The sequence below is a fragment of the Denticeps clupeoides genome, chromosome 9, assembly GCF_900700375.1.
Source record: "Denticeps clupeoides chromosome 9, fDenClu1.1, whole genome shotgun sequence".
NCBI classification, from domain to species: Eukaryota; Metazoa; Chordata; class Actinopteri; order Clupeiformes; family Denticipitidae; genus Denticeps; species Denticeps clupeoides.
In genome coordinates, this window is record NC_041715.1 from 18355164 (window position 1) to 18369355 (window position 14192).

Genomic DNA, 14192 nt, shown 5'->3' on the forward strand with positions numbered 1-14192 from the left:
TGCAGTATTAACTAATTTTTTACATTTTACACAGAAAACCAGAAATCGCTTTTACTTGTACGTGTGTGTGTGTGGCTCTTAAAAGAGCCTTTGGGCTTTTTATTCGGTTCTCTGCTCGTTTAGCCGCCGAACCCGTACAGAGTGCGACCTTGACGTTTCAGCGCGTACACGACGTCCATGGCGGTGACGGTCTTCCTCTTGGCGTGCTCGGTGTAGGTCACAGCATCGCGGATCACGTTCTCCAGGAAAACCTTCAACACGCCACGAGTCTCCTCGTAGATCAGACCAGAAATGCGCTTCACGCCACCGCGGCGAGCGAGGCGACGGATGGCGGGTTTGGTGATTCCCTGGATGTTGTCGCGGAGAACTTTGCGGTGACGCTTGGCGCCTCCTTTCCCGAGTCCCTTTCCTCCCTTTCCTCGTCCAGACATCTTGTCAGATTGTTACAAAAACTGCAACTTGCGGAAGGAAGAGACTCGCTGGGGTTTAATGTACAAAGAGAGGACCTGAGTGAAGCCAGGTCTGTGGGGTGTGTCTTTGTCTACCCGTTTTGTAATTGGCTGCACATGAAAACACGTGACAACGTCACAGCCCCGCCTCCAGTCCGGAGCGTTTTCTTCAGTTCGATACAATGTAGATACAATGATGCTACAGTCGCTCTTACTGGTTAGTTTGTAACATTTTTAACAGGAAAGTGTGTTTCAGGACATCGTCACTTCTGATAGGATCCTTCCTCACCAACGTTACTGTATTTACCAGAGGTTTTAATAAACTTTAATTAACTGAACTGAGTGGTAAAATAAATGTTCTCAGAAGGGTTCATTATCTAGTGGATTTTCTGTGATCTCAATCTCCGGTTAAAACAGTGACGACTGCTACAGAAATCCTTAAAAACTGCTGGTCAGCAAGTCCTTCTCCAGCAGGAAGAACCGCAGCGGAGCACAGAATCCCCTCATATTAAGAGATGCTACTAAAATGTTAAAACTCTTGTTGATTGAATTTCAGCACCAATATACACCAACCTAACCTCAAAGTTCTGCTGACTTTTGTGTAAGAAAAGAAAATAACACCACAAAACAGGGAGGTGAATTTTTTAATTTTAAAAATGTTACATTTATGTAAATCAGAAGAAAGCAGCCATGTTTCATTACTGCGTCAGGAACTGTCAGACAACCCGGATTGTCATGAAGGGATGTAAAGACCGGCGCTGGGATAACACTGCTCATTTCACCCTGCTGCTCGAGTGCACATTAAAAATGAATCCTTGCCGTGAAGAAGCAGGACGCCGCATGGTTCAGTATCTGCTGCTGTTAGACCCAGCTTTCTAAAGAATTTTCATTGTTTTAATACACAGTTCTCAGTAATAATTATTTGATTCTAAAACAGGTCTTCACGAGATGTTAATGGTGATGTTAATGGTCCAACTTTTTTAATAGCAGGAACGGTGTCTCTTGCAAAGCGACGGCGAACCCCCATTTTGGCACGGTAAAGCTTTGGTAGCACGATCACAAAACCTCTACAAGTGACGCTTATTTGCAGCAGTCGCTCGCGCTGAGTTTAACGAACCTGTCACTTCCTAGACTAGATCACCCATCACGACTTGGGCATCTCAAACCCACATCCTGCAGCAGGATTACAGTAAGTGTATCGTTTCATTTTCCTGACATGGTCAACATGCCTCAAACCGCACTTTGTAGTTACGGCGGTAGAAAAGAGGTGTAATGTGATTATCAACCAAGAGCACACACAATTTCACAGTCCTCTCTGCTCAACTCCTTTTTTTCTATGAAACGTGACAAACGAAGTACAAACAAGGCACTAGACAGGGCTGACAGACGGACTGGCACAAACTTGAAAAATATGGGGGGCAGAGAGGAGACATTCGACCTGTTCCGCTGAAGTGCTGTCTGTTGTACCAACGTGTAATAAAAAGGAACAAAATTTCATAAATACCCTGCAGGCACAAGGCGGCGATGTACAGACCCTCACAAGAACCCACAAGGCTTGTGGCCAGGCTCTGAGTCAGTCAGCCAGCCGGAGAACATCAAAGGCCAGACCATGACCGTCCATTTACAGGAAGAAGTGGACCCTAAGGTGCCTCAGTGTTTCACTCATAAATGAAAAGGTGAAGAAACATGGCCTGATAACGCACTGATATTCCCCCGCTGGTGGATATGTTGAGGCAGTTGTTGAGTCACGGACCCAACAGGTTCTTTCTGTCTTGATTTTGAACCCACCGACCGGATCGTACCTTTTGCAACCACCGGAATGAACCCTGAGAGAAAACAGAAGCTCGTGTGGCGCAGTGATCAGACAGGCTGATATCAGGACTGTTGTGCTTCAACAAAGATACTCACACACACACACACACACACACACACACGTTCAACACACACATATCAGTTCTTATTTGGTTTAGTTACTGATTCTTTTTTTGACCATATATAAAAGGTTAAAATCTTCTGTCTATCTCTGCTTTCAACAAATATATTTACAAAAAGCAACCTCCGAACACCGAAGTGAGTCCAACCCCCTCCCACTCCTCCCAGTGAAGTAAAATGTGAAATGAGACAGTTGTTCATTGGTTGGCGATGCCGATCAGAAGGTCTCGGAGTCAGAGTCGGTGCTGGACGGCCCATGGGGACTCCGAGGCCTCTTGGGACGTCCTTTCCCAGTCCCTGGCAGCATCCTCAGGAGGGCGCCAGGCGAGGGCGCTCCGGAGCTGCAAGGGGACCAGAAAGGTATCATGGTAGCCAGAATGAGAGCCAGGCAGTCAGCCACCGCCCGGCCAGCAGCACAAGCCAGAGCAGGGGTGAGACCTGAGAGAGAGAGACAGCAGACAGGAGAGGAGGAAGCACAAGCCAAGGTTCCAGAAAGAACAAACAGTGCAGGGTGGGTGGGTGGGAAGGGGGGGAGGGAGGGAGGAGGAGAGAGCAGCAGTCCATTAGGACAACACAGAGAGGATCTCCTGGGACACGACGGAAGCCGACGCTGAACAGACAGGACATGGCGAAGCGGGCAGCAGCGAGTCAGACTACCAACCGTTTTCATCCAGCGCCTGCACGCTCGCGCCACGGGAAAGTAGCTCCTGCACCACCAGCTTCAGGCCCCCGCGAGCTGCCAGGTGCAACGGCCTGTGGGGAGAGACAGATTTTCAACGCCGTCGCTTACATCCTGCTACGAGTTAAGTAAAGTGAAGTGATTGTCACATGTGATACACAGCACACGGTGCACACAGTGAAATTTGTCCTCTGCATTTAACCCATCACCCTGAGTGAGCAGTGGGCAGCCATGATAGGTGCCCAGGGAGCAGTGTGTGGGGACGGTGCTTTTCTCAGTGGCACCTCAGTGGCACCTTGGCGGCTCGGGATTCGAACTGGCAACCTTCTGATTACGGGGCCGCTTCCTTAACTGCTAGGCCACCACTGCCCCGAGTTAGTGTGTGTGTGTGTGTGTGTGTGTGTGTGTGTGTGGGGGGGGGGGGGGGGGGGGGGGGTTACTCACGTTTGCTGGGATTTGTTTGTGGCATCGATGAGACCAGGACTGTGAAGCTTCTGCAGGATGACCAGTGCACAATCCTCCTCCCCCTAAAATTGACACTCTCGTTAGACTCCAATGAAAATAAAGAGCTTGTGGAGAAAAGGCGGCGCCTGCTGGACACTCAACAGAACTGCAGGCCAGGTGAAGGGGCGTGTTCCCATTCTGATCTTTCACACTGAGACTGGCACCAGCACTGAGGAGGGCTTCTGTAAGAGCAACAGGAACAGCAGTCAGAACCCCCAGAAACATGGATGTCCAAAAGCCAAAATAAATTTTCATCAAATGATTAAAAGTGAATTTTCATCAAATGATTAAAAATGTAAACACATTATAAGAATAAACAATCCACTTTTGTGTTAATACTAACGTAAAAACTGTTCTAAACAATATAAAATAACTATAACTACATCTAACATATACAGACTACAGGGCTAACTAAAAATAGGCGGACTTAAGGATTTACTAGTCAGATCATATGAATGAAAGATTAAAAGTCTGTGTTTACAGGGACTGATCTACATTATTCATTGATTCCATTGGTGTTGTAGATAAAAGGTTACAGTACCTACAGCGGCAGTCATGCCCTTCTCCACAGCCAGCATCAAGGCACTGTGACCTGATTGGTCCACAGCATCCAGGGGGGCGTCATGTGCCAGGAGCAGTTGAATGCAGTCCACTTGGCCGTAGAAGCCTGCAGCGTGAAGAGGGGTCCTGACAGACAACATCGATGATCTCTATTTAGCATTTCTTCAGGGGACTGGCACTAATCTGGTTGGTGGTTTGTTTGTAGATTAAAGCGCAATGTGCTTCAAGAGTGTAGCTTTATAAATACTTTACTGAATACTTTGAGTTTTAAGAAGACACATTTTAACACGACTGTAATCATTTAAAACATCTCCTCACATTTAAAAGGAAGGGAAACAAGATAATTGGTAAATTGCTATTATAATATTGCTATTATAATGTTATGTGTGCCTGAGAAAACAGTTCGATTTTTGTCTGCGGAAACAGATCTGCTCATGCTCAAAGTGAAAATGTACAAAATAATATTTAAAAAGGAGCCACAAGTTGTTGGGCAAAAAGCCCACCAAACTAATTATTTTCAAGATATGGGCCTTTGGTGCAAAATTGAAAAACACGGCTCCAGTAATTGGAAAATGTGCCTTCCAAAACAGGGCCGTGACTTTCAGGTGTTCAGAATTTCAGGTATATATTTGTTATGTCATATCACAGACATTAGTTTTTCATGCATTTAATCTCCCACTTCTAGGGTCCTGTCAGTGTAGAACTGGGTCCATGTAGTCACTGCACTAACCTTCCATTTACATCACAGAAGCCAGCGATTTCAGAGCCCAGAGCTTCCAGCAGGAGAGAGGCACATGTCTCATGGTTGTTCCTTCTGAGGGCCAGAGAACCGTTCTCATAATTAAGAAACAACACACCACACAAAACACAAAAAACACAAAAGACCACACAAAAGACAAAAAAAAAAAAAACTCACACAGCGCAGTGGAGCGGTGAAAATAGATTCCCATCAAATTTACAGCCTTTCTGCTCCAACAGTACCTCAACACAGCCATCGTGGCCTATCAGACATAAACCCACAGTTTTTTTTTTTAAACATGGACATTATTTCAGACTGGTCAGGCAGGGGCATTAGCGTGATTGAGCTCATTTACTATCGTCAATGATTAGTGACCATGATGGAAAAAAAAGTCAGTAGGTCATCCAAGGCCATGATGTTCATCGTGCTGTGTTGCGGAGCCACTGACCATTGTAGCAGGCCCAGTGCAGGGGTGTGAATCCACGGTTGTCACTGAAGGACATGGGGGTGTGCGTGGGCTCTGAGCCGACGATGTTCAGCAGCTCACTCAGCCAGGAGGCGTGGCCGTGAGCAGCCGCCATGTGCAGCGGCGTGCGGCCCTTGCGGTCCCGATGGAGCACAGAGGCCTCCTGCTCCAATAGACACTGGACACATTCCTCCTGACCACACAGCAGCTACGGCGGCAAATGGAGGGAAGTGAGGGACGTGGAAGAGCTATTTTACATGACCTTGTAACACTGCACATAATGTAAGGTATAGTAAATAAAAAAGTGGAGCACACCATGTGTAATAATGAAAGTTATAAGTGAAAGTGTTTTTTTTTTGGTCATTGTGAAACACTGCAGCACAGCACATGGTGACGCAAGGAAATGTGTCCCCTGCATTTAACCATCACCCTTGGTGAGCAGTGAGCGGCCATGGCAGGCGCCGGGGAGCAGTGTGTCTATGTTCTAAATACATGTATACTTAAAATTAAAACTGAGGCTAGGATATGTGGTATAGTAACTCATTGGTATAATATTTATTTTGTTAATCTGTAGTAGATACATGTAGCATGGGCACCTTAACATAATGTTACATAATAAAAATATGCAGTGTAATATACTGCGTCATTCATAGTTAGTCAGTAGTTTTGATATCCAAACTTTAGGAACTTTCCAGAACAAGGCACTCACTCCTAAGTGCAGAGCGGTGAGTCCACACTTGTCGGCCAGGTCCACAGTACACTCTCGCTCTAGCAGCAGAGACACGGCATCCACATGTCCCCCAACTACAGCCAGCATCAGAGGGCTCCTACAGAGAGACCACGCCCATTGCAATCTCAACTCATCCTCATGCAAAACGAACCTTCGTCACACATAATCCGAGAAAGAAGGAGAGAGGAGAGACACTCACCATCCGCGTGAGTCTGTTGCATCCACCAGGTCAGCACTGTCCGAGTCCTCCAGTAGGAGACGGACACAGGAGGTATGTCCATTCATCACTGAGACAGACATCAAAGACTACTTGTATTATGCGCGTCAGTTCACTGCTCAGAAGACTTGTGATGTTTCTTAGTGTAAAAACCTTCAGGCTGCATTTTCCCAGAGTGAAATATGACATAATGCAAGGTTCGTGTTTGCATCCCATTCACTGGAACGTTTTAATTATAAAGATGGCCCCTAGATGGCCTCTAGATGTTCTTCACAGCAGTGACACGCTATAAACTCTGAGAACTGTGCTCGTTGTGCGTTCGCCTTACCTGCCAGGTGCAGAGGACTGCGTCCTCGGACCGAATCGGTGCTCTGAGGTGATGCCCCATGGTTTAAAAGGGTGAGGGCACAGTCTGTGTGGCCCCTGAGAGCTGCCAGGGCCAGTGGGGTGTGGCCTGACTCGTCCTTCTGGTCCACCTCACACTGGCCCTCCAGCAGAACCTCCAAAGCCTGGGCATGACCATGATATGCCTGCAACATATGCACACACATATTTATCAAAGTAGAAACATCTCACACACAAGCACAAACACATACAACTTTTGAATACCTAGGACAATGACTTTGCAACGTATGTATCAGTATATTTGAAAATTAAAACCCAAACCCATCACTAAACCCTCATGAACAATCATGTGTTTTGTAGAGCAGCATTTTTTCAGAGAAAAATTGTCACATTTCGTTTTGGTCCCCCAACAGAGACTGTGTACAGAAGTGGCTGAGTGGGTTTTGTTGGTTAATGTTTACAGCTCTAAACTCACTGCAAGGTGAAGAGGACTCCTGGTGCTTGGAGACTCAGAGTTGTTTGGACAATTCCCGTCCTGCTCCATCAGCTACAGAAACACAGTAGGCAGAAGATGAGATCAGATGTAATACCAGACCTGGTGTCATTTTTTTTCCTCTCGTTTCATTGACTTTTTGAGTAACTTTAATGGACCTGTAAAAACATGTATGTGGAGTGTGTATGGTTTTTGTGTTAATGCTGTGTAATCCTAGACTAAAAAAACTTAGCTCAAGTTCTCAATTTAAAAATGCTTTTAGTTTGGCTTAATCCATGAATGTAAAACTGACCCATAATTACTTCATTATGCTGCATTCCATCAGCCCAACGATGGAATCTGATGTGACGGTGAAGGACTTAGCATGTATGACGGCCCTTGACACTAAATGAAAGCTATGAAAAGCTGACCCACCTACCAAACAGATAAATAACTCTAGACCTGCATTATCTGACTCTGGTTATAATTTAGATAGGTAGTTAGAATGAGGAAGACAATAGGAAATGAATTGAAACTAAAAACAACATATTTAGAACTCTTTATGGTTCACAAAATTCCTGCTTATGTGCCCTAGGACCAAAAAGTTCTTTGATAGTAAATGATTTCAGCTTGTTGTAATATGATTAGAAGGTTCCCCCTATAACCAACAACTTAAATGTTAAATGATCTTCTTCAATAAGACTTGAGATTAAGAGTAACAGTATTTACATTTATTATGATACATAATCTTTTTAAAGAGATAATAAATCCAGTTTCCTAATTGTCCAAACATTAAATTTAACACATTCCCATAGAACAAGCCTGAATGGTAGGAAAATCAATCCATCTTACCCAGGAGATGTTACACACGTCATTGGATAAAAATACTGGGAGCAGAATTCCAAAGCCCCACAATATGCGTGGGGGAGACTGAATGCAATGCCTCTGTCGGATGTTACATTTTCTTTAGTATCTACAACTTAGATCAGATAACTATCACCCTGGGAGGTCACAAGATGACCCCCAAGGTGACTGGAAACCTTTCATCTTGCTGTGGTTTAGGATTCTGGCTTTTATAGCCTAATGTTAGAGAAATCCTCTTCTCGTAGCAGGTATTAGTTTAACACTAAAATCATTGTTTCATGTGACATGAAACATTGAGCCAATGAGAATGAGACCAAAATTGTCATAATACATCCATATATACTGTACTCAGATCAATAAACCTAAGGAATGCTTCCACCCCAGAACGAAGGAAGCCTTTCCCGCCATTATTGGGCTCAGAAAGCCTGTGGAAGAGATCACATCTCCTGGTTCCCATGGCCATTCGGAGATGATGAAATGTGTCTTGTTGTGAAAGACTGGCTAGGGGTGTTGAAACGAATAACATAATCAATGCATCGAAAGCAGACATGGAAAAATTCTGCGGCGCAATTTGATGCAGTGCAGAACATAATCTACTACATGATAAAGACGCTGCTTGGTGATTTTCTGGTCATTGTCTCTGTGGTGGGGTAGCCAAGGGGTGTTCCATTGTTCCTTCAGTAAGGGGTGGGGGTCGTCTGTAGCTGGTGAAATGTGGGCCTCTTCACACTGATGCAGGGTCATTGGCTGAGAACTGTACTTTCAGCTTCTCAGGGTGGCTTCTTTGAGCCACTTTGATCTCCATGGTCAGTGTGTTCCTGGCTTGCTTGTACAGGTCCCGTCACCAATTCTTGGTTGGTTGGTACAGTGACATCTTGATCCGATTTAATTATCTGGTGGAGTAAGGTGGGAGAATTCAAACCCAAACTTTTCATGAGTTAATAAAGAAGCTTTATCTCCAAACTGTGGCCTTACCCAAAAAATGCCAAAAGGCACCTGGTTGATAACAGCTGAGCACAAACTGGATAGATCAGTCAGAGCTCCATAAAGAGAGAGCGTACACAGCTGGAGGACGCAGCTTTATTAATGTGGACTTCAACCTACCTGTGTGGCAGGTTTCAGTTCTGGCAATCGCTACACACATGCGGTTTTGTCTTTTTTGTTATTTCCCTGTGTTTGGTCCTTGTGCCGTTTGCTTCGTGTTTCTTTAATAAATCCCATTATTCCCAATGTCTCATTTGTGTGCTTCCTTCCTCCCTCAGCCCGTGGTTGTGACAGAATGTAGGCGCCTTCAAAAACGGAGCTGAAGATGCCATAAGCAGAGGAGAACCCCCACGGAGGAAACGTTCCTCTGGTGGAAAAACGTGCAGGCTCTGCACAACTCCCTGTGGTCTGGTCAACGGTCTCCAGGTGGCCAGGGCAGGGAGGCAGGGAGGGACACAGCAAGCGTCAAAGGGGGACGTGCAGAGCCAGAAGGCCCTCGAGCCATTTCGTTAATAAATCCCATTATTCCAGATCTCCCGTTTGTGCGTTTCCTTCCTCCCTCAGCCTGTTGTCGTGAAAGCCAGCAAATGGGGGGTTGATGACCCTCCCTCTTTCTAATTTGGATCTTTCTGTAACATTGGTACAATTTTTATATACAATATTTCCATGGGATTGCACAATTACACTAGCAGTGTTAAAAAATTAGATACTTCTGATTCCTGTAACATCTAATGTGCCATGTCTCTGTATGTCCAGGTACCATCAGGTGAGTTTAAATACTATTAATTAATGGAGTCAGATTAGATTAGACAGAGTCAATCTAATCTCCTATATCCACCCTCCACCGCTGAGTTGTTGTTGGACCAACGGGCAGACTTTTACACTATGTAGGGACACTGCAAAGAGATCAGAAATGGTCATGTTTTGAACTTGTTCTGAACGAAAAAAAAACTGAAACGAAAACCATGTCTATAAACCCCAATACAATCTGAACCATGGGACAGTAAAACCACTGGAGTATGCAGTGTGTGTTTCACAGTGCGTTTCGCTCACCAACTCCAGACAGCGTCTGTGGCCGTAGGCTGCAGCGTAATGAACTGCACTGTAGCCCTGCTTGTCCTTCACAGATGCTGTGGCTCCACTCTGCAGGAGGAGCTGTATACACCTGAACACACAACAACAGAGTATTATGTGTGTTAGGTGTATAGGGTATACATAAATTCGTATGAAACGTGTAAGAGTTGAGAACAACAGTCGACTCACTGAGTTGCTTCTTTCTCTTTTTCTGCCTGGACGCCCTCACTCTCGGGCTCAAGTACTACACAGCGCCTAAAGACACACACATGCACAATACACCAATATCAGATGTGGTCACATTTGTTATTCACAGTCTAATCAGTATTGGGACGACTAATGAATAATTAATAATAATAATATTGATTGTTTCCTTACGTTCATACCGAACACATTACTCTTATGAACTGTAAGAGAATCCATTACAGAATTCACAATTCTTGGCAAACTGGTATTAGTGGCATTTTCCCCAACCCTTCGTAGAAATTCAACCCCACCACACCAGCATTTGAGACTTGCAGATTGTTTTCTGTCTCCTTACCTGCGGTCCAGATCGGAAGCGGCAGCGTAGTGCAGAGCGGAGCGCCCCCACTGGTCAGTGGTATTAATGGACGTACCACAGGACAGCAGCGTCTCCAGGCACAGGAAGTGACGACTTGCAGCTGAATAGTGCAGGGGGGTCCTGAGGCACAGACGCACACACAGCGGTCGGTAAAAAGCCGCTTCAGATGGAGGAAGCCATGACTCTTACTCTCACACACACAGACACACAATGGCCACTTTGAATGAATGAAATACTCTGAAAGGGGACCCTGACTGAAAACTGAAAAGTCACCTGCCACATTTGTCCCTCCGGTTGTGATCTGCACCACTGCTGAGGAGCAACTTCACACACTCGACATTACTGAGGGAGATCAAGGGATTAGAGTAGATTCATAAAAAAAAAACATACCTGTAACTGCACATCACAGTGACAGACTCACCCTCCCGCTGCAGCTGCATGCAGACACGTCCTCCCCAGGCTGTCTGGGGTGTCTATCTGGAAGCCTGCAGACAGGACCGAGTCGTTACTCAGGGGGCACATTATGCTGTACCTCCGTCCTGAGGGAAGGGACCCGCAAACAGACACGCCCCAGAAGTGGAGAATTGTGGGGTGGTGACAGTGCAGGAACAGGAAATGAGAGAGAGACAGGTGGGAGAGAGAAGTGTTAGTGTGAGTGGAAAACCAGCAGGAATAAACATGCAGCGGGGGAGACGAGCGGGACAGTTTTAAACACACAGACACATGCACCAAGACAGACAGACAGACACCCGCAGAGACCTCTTCCATTCTGGCTCATGAATGAAGAGAGGGTAAGAATAGAGTTTTACTGGTTTCATTTAAAGCTCATCCCAACATGACAGTAGAAACTGTCATTAGGTCCAGTTTAAGGGTGCATCTGCATAAAATGACAAGTAAAACATGTCATTTGTAGTCCTAGTAACACTGATCATGTTCTAAACTCCCATTAGTGAATAGTCATTAGTAAGGAACAGGTAGTCAGTAAAGGGTACAGTAATCACTGCTACCATTTGGTGACTTTTAGAAGAAAATAGCCCTTTTATGAAATAGAAGTGATTATTTGTCAGTGTGACACACACAGCCCTCAACAAAATGCGTCGACCTTAGACCATAATGCACTTTCACTATTTCCAAATTGATTTATATTCAGTATTTTTTTATATCTTAAAAATAATCTCTTGGCTCCTAAATAGAAAAATGAATTCTGATCAATTCAGTGAGTCAGATTACTGGACAGTCTGGCCCTGCACTCCTTGTCCATGTATTTCTTTTCTCCAGTAATAATAACCTGTACCTAGGAATCTGATTACCATAACTGTGTTTGCCCGTATGCTAGCCTGCCTCACGTGTTGTCTTTTTCCAACACATCAAAGGTAGGATAATTATATATGTCTGATTCTCTGGGTATGTCTCAATTCAAGGGCTGAATCCAGTCAGGGTTATATTCGGAAAAGTCCCTCAAATGCATCATTTCCTGGCCAGTCAATCCGACCGATCCATGGTGGAGATATTTTTCACAACATGACCGTTTGTCTCAAAGACGACAGGCAGAAGGAAAAATTCAGGCTCCTAGAGATGCCTCAAGTTACAGCTGGAGACACCATCTGTAGCCCAGAACATGTCATTTAACGAGTCTGCAGCCTTCAGAATTGTGGCCAGAAACATGTCCTCTGCTCCAGTAAGATCCGGAAGTCCCTTCAGTCTCCACCCATTACAAATACCTGAGGAGAGCAGCTTGCGGCAGCAGTCGACGTGAGCATTCAACGCAGCCAGGTGCAGAGGGAACATTCCATGGACTCCGCGCCTGCAAACCGATGCCAGATATGGTCCAGATCAGACAGGAGGTACCAGCTTTAACTGATTATATTCTGCTCAGTAGCAGTGAACATACATCTGAGTTTTCAGGGAAAGTTTTTTTAGATCGCAGCATCTCAGACTGACCTGGTGCAGTCAGCTCCACTCGTGATGAGGGTGTTAATGAGGAGCTCATGGCCGTAACGAGCCGCGACATGGAGGGGCGTGTTCCCGTCCTTGTCCATGCAGTCAATCTCCCCACCTGTTAACATGCAGCAGAACGCACTCATGATGACAAAAAGAGCAAAAACACACAGAACCTATGTAGGAGCCATATTTTGACATTATTATGGTGGTTATTGTTTGTAATGTTGTTAAATTCTGACGTAGTATGATCATGTGCACTGAAAAAAAGGGAATGATTTTATCATTTATCATAATGTGTTTCATTTGGAATCATGCCAAATTACATTTGATCAACTTAATAAAATCATTTATTAGCTATCAAGCTGAATTAATATGTATGGTTTGAACTCATGCAAAGGAATTAAAACAGCCTAAATCAAATGCCCACTAGATTTATTACTAATATGCATATTAGCAATTATTGTCGGCCATAAACTGTCAACGCTGCAAACACACAGAAATGACGATAATAACTGTCCTACACTGAGGATATCAAGAATAATAACTACACTGAAAAAAAAAACGCAACTGTGAATATTGACAATTATTACAATAATTGCACAGTTTCCGATGCCAGGTTGTAGTGGTTAAAACACTACAGATGAACAAGATATGAACAAAAGAAGCTCTCACCGTTCTGAATGAGCGTCTGGGAACGGGTGAAGCGCCCATGGACTGCAGTCATGTGGAGCGGACTTTTACCATCACGACTCTAAAAGGCCGAAATGGTTCATAGGTTGTCAAAGCACGTCGGAAATGTACCATCATGTCATGCTATTCCTGTGAAATGAGGAAATGACACCCACCTGCACATTGACATCAGCGCTGTTGTTGACCAGGAACTCCAGGCAGAGGGCGCCGTAGGGGGAGGCAGCAGCGAAGTGAAGGGGTGTGAAGCCCTTGTTGTTGGGCTGGCTGACGTTGGCACCATGGTCAATCAGCTCGTTGACCACTGTGTCCTGACCGTTAAAGCAGGCCACATGTAGCGCTGTGTTACCAAATGCATTTGCCTCGTCTATCTAGACCGTGGGAAAAAAAAACATACTAGCGTCAATGGGAGCAAAAGTTAAAATGCACTTCCTCTTTCACATGATCCATAACTACTAATACAATTAACCAAGAAAACTTTAAATACTTGATGACTTGTTAAAAACTTGATGATCAATATTGTAAAACCACCTCTACCACAAACACCATGTGTTCAGTTGGAGTGTCCACCGTGGGGCAATTTTCATAAAGTTCTATTGGAAATGACATATGATCTTTAAAAAATTCTAATTACTAAAGTGAAAGTGAAGTGATTGTCATTGTGATACACAGCAGCACAGCACATGGCACACATAGTGTAATTTGTCCTCTGTATTTAACCCATCACCCTGAGTGAGCAGTGGGCAGCCATGACAGGCGCCCGGGGAGCAGTGTGTGGGGATGGTGCTTTGCTCAGTGGCACCTCAGTGGCACCTTGGTAGATCGGGATTCGAACCGGCAACCTTCTGATTACGGGGCCGCTTCCTTAACCGCTAGGCCACCACTGCCCCAGGGGGGGCAATCAAACAAAAATGGGTGATTAAAGTGTATAAACCTGGACAGTCTACACGTGTGTGTGCGTGTGTGCATGTGTGTGAGTGGTTATA

The 14192-nt window shown here is 45.0% G+C and overlaps 1 protein-coding gene across 4 annotated transcripts in view; it reads right to left on the minus strand.

Moving 5' to 3' along the window:
- Positions 1-1077: 1077 nt before the first annotated feature.
- ankrd44 (ankyrin repeat domain 44) overlaps positions 1078-14192 on the minus strand; it is a 19138-nt gene continuing 6023 nt past the window's right edge. Inside the window, exons 8-28 of one of the 4 annotated variants that reach the window (XM_028990772.1) lie at positions 13365-13577; positions 13192-13270; positions 12520-12634; positions 12300-12382; positions 11000-11117; positions 10852-10920; positions 10558-10698; positions 10206-10271; positions 9996-10107; positions 7098-7169; positions 6606-6807; positions 6260-6347; positions 6040-6157; positions 5313-5538; positions 5042-5126; positions 4856-4939; positions 4106-4251; positions 3667-3746; positions 3505-3587; positions 3043-3134; positions 1078-2819 (exon numbers count right to left, since the gene is read on the minus strand). In XM_028990772.1, coding sequence (XP_028846605.1) covers positions 2599-2819; positions 3043-3134; positions 3505-3587; positions 3667-3746; positions 4106-4251; positions 4856-4939; positions 5042-5126; positions 5313-5538; positions 6040-6157; positions 6260-6347; positions 6606-6807; positions 7098-7169; positions 9996-10107; positions 10206-10271; positions 10558-10698; positions 10852-10920; positions 11000-11117; positions 12300-12382; positions 12520-12634; positions 13192-13270; positions 13365-13577 — 2493 coding nt within the window. In that variant the 3' untranslated portion in view covers positions 1078-2598. Of the gene's footprint in view, positions 2820-3042; positions 3135-3504; positions 3588-3666; positions 3747-4105; positions 4252-4855; positions 4940-5041; positions 5127-5312; positions 5539-6039; positions 6158-6259; positions 6348-6605; positions 6808-7097; positions 7170-9995; positions 10108-10205; positions 10272-10557; positions 10699-10851; positions 10921-10999; positions 11118-12299; positions 12383-12519; positions 12635-13191; positions 13271-13364; positions 13578-14192 lie in introns of those variants that run through there. The other 3 variants (XM_028990773.1, XM_028990774.1, XR_003750743.1) reach the window with 3 other exon arrangements.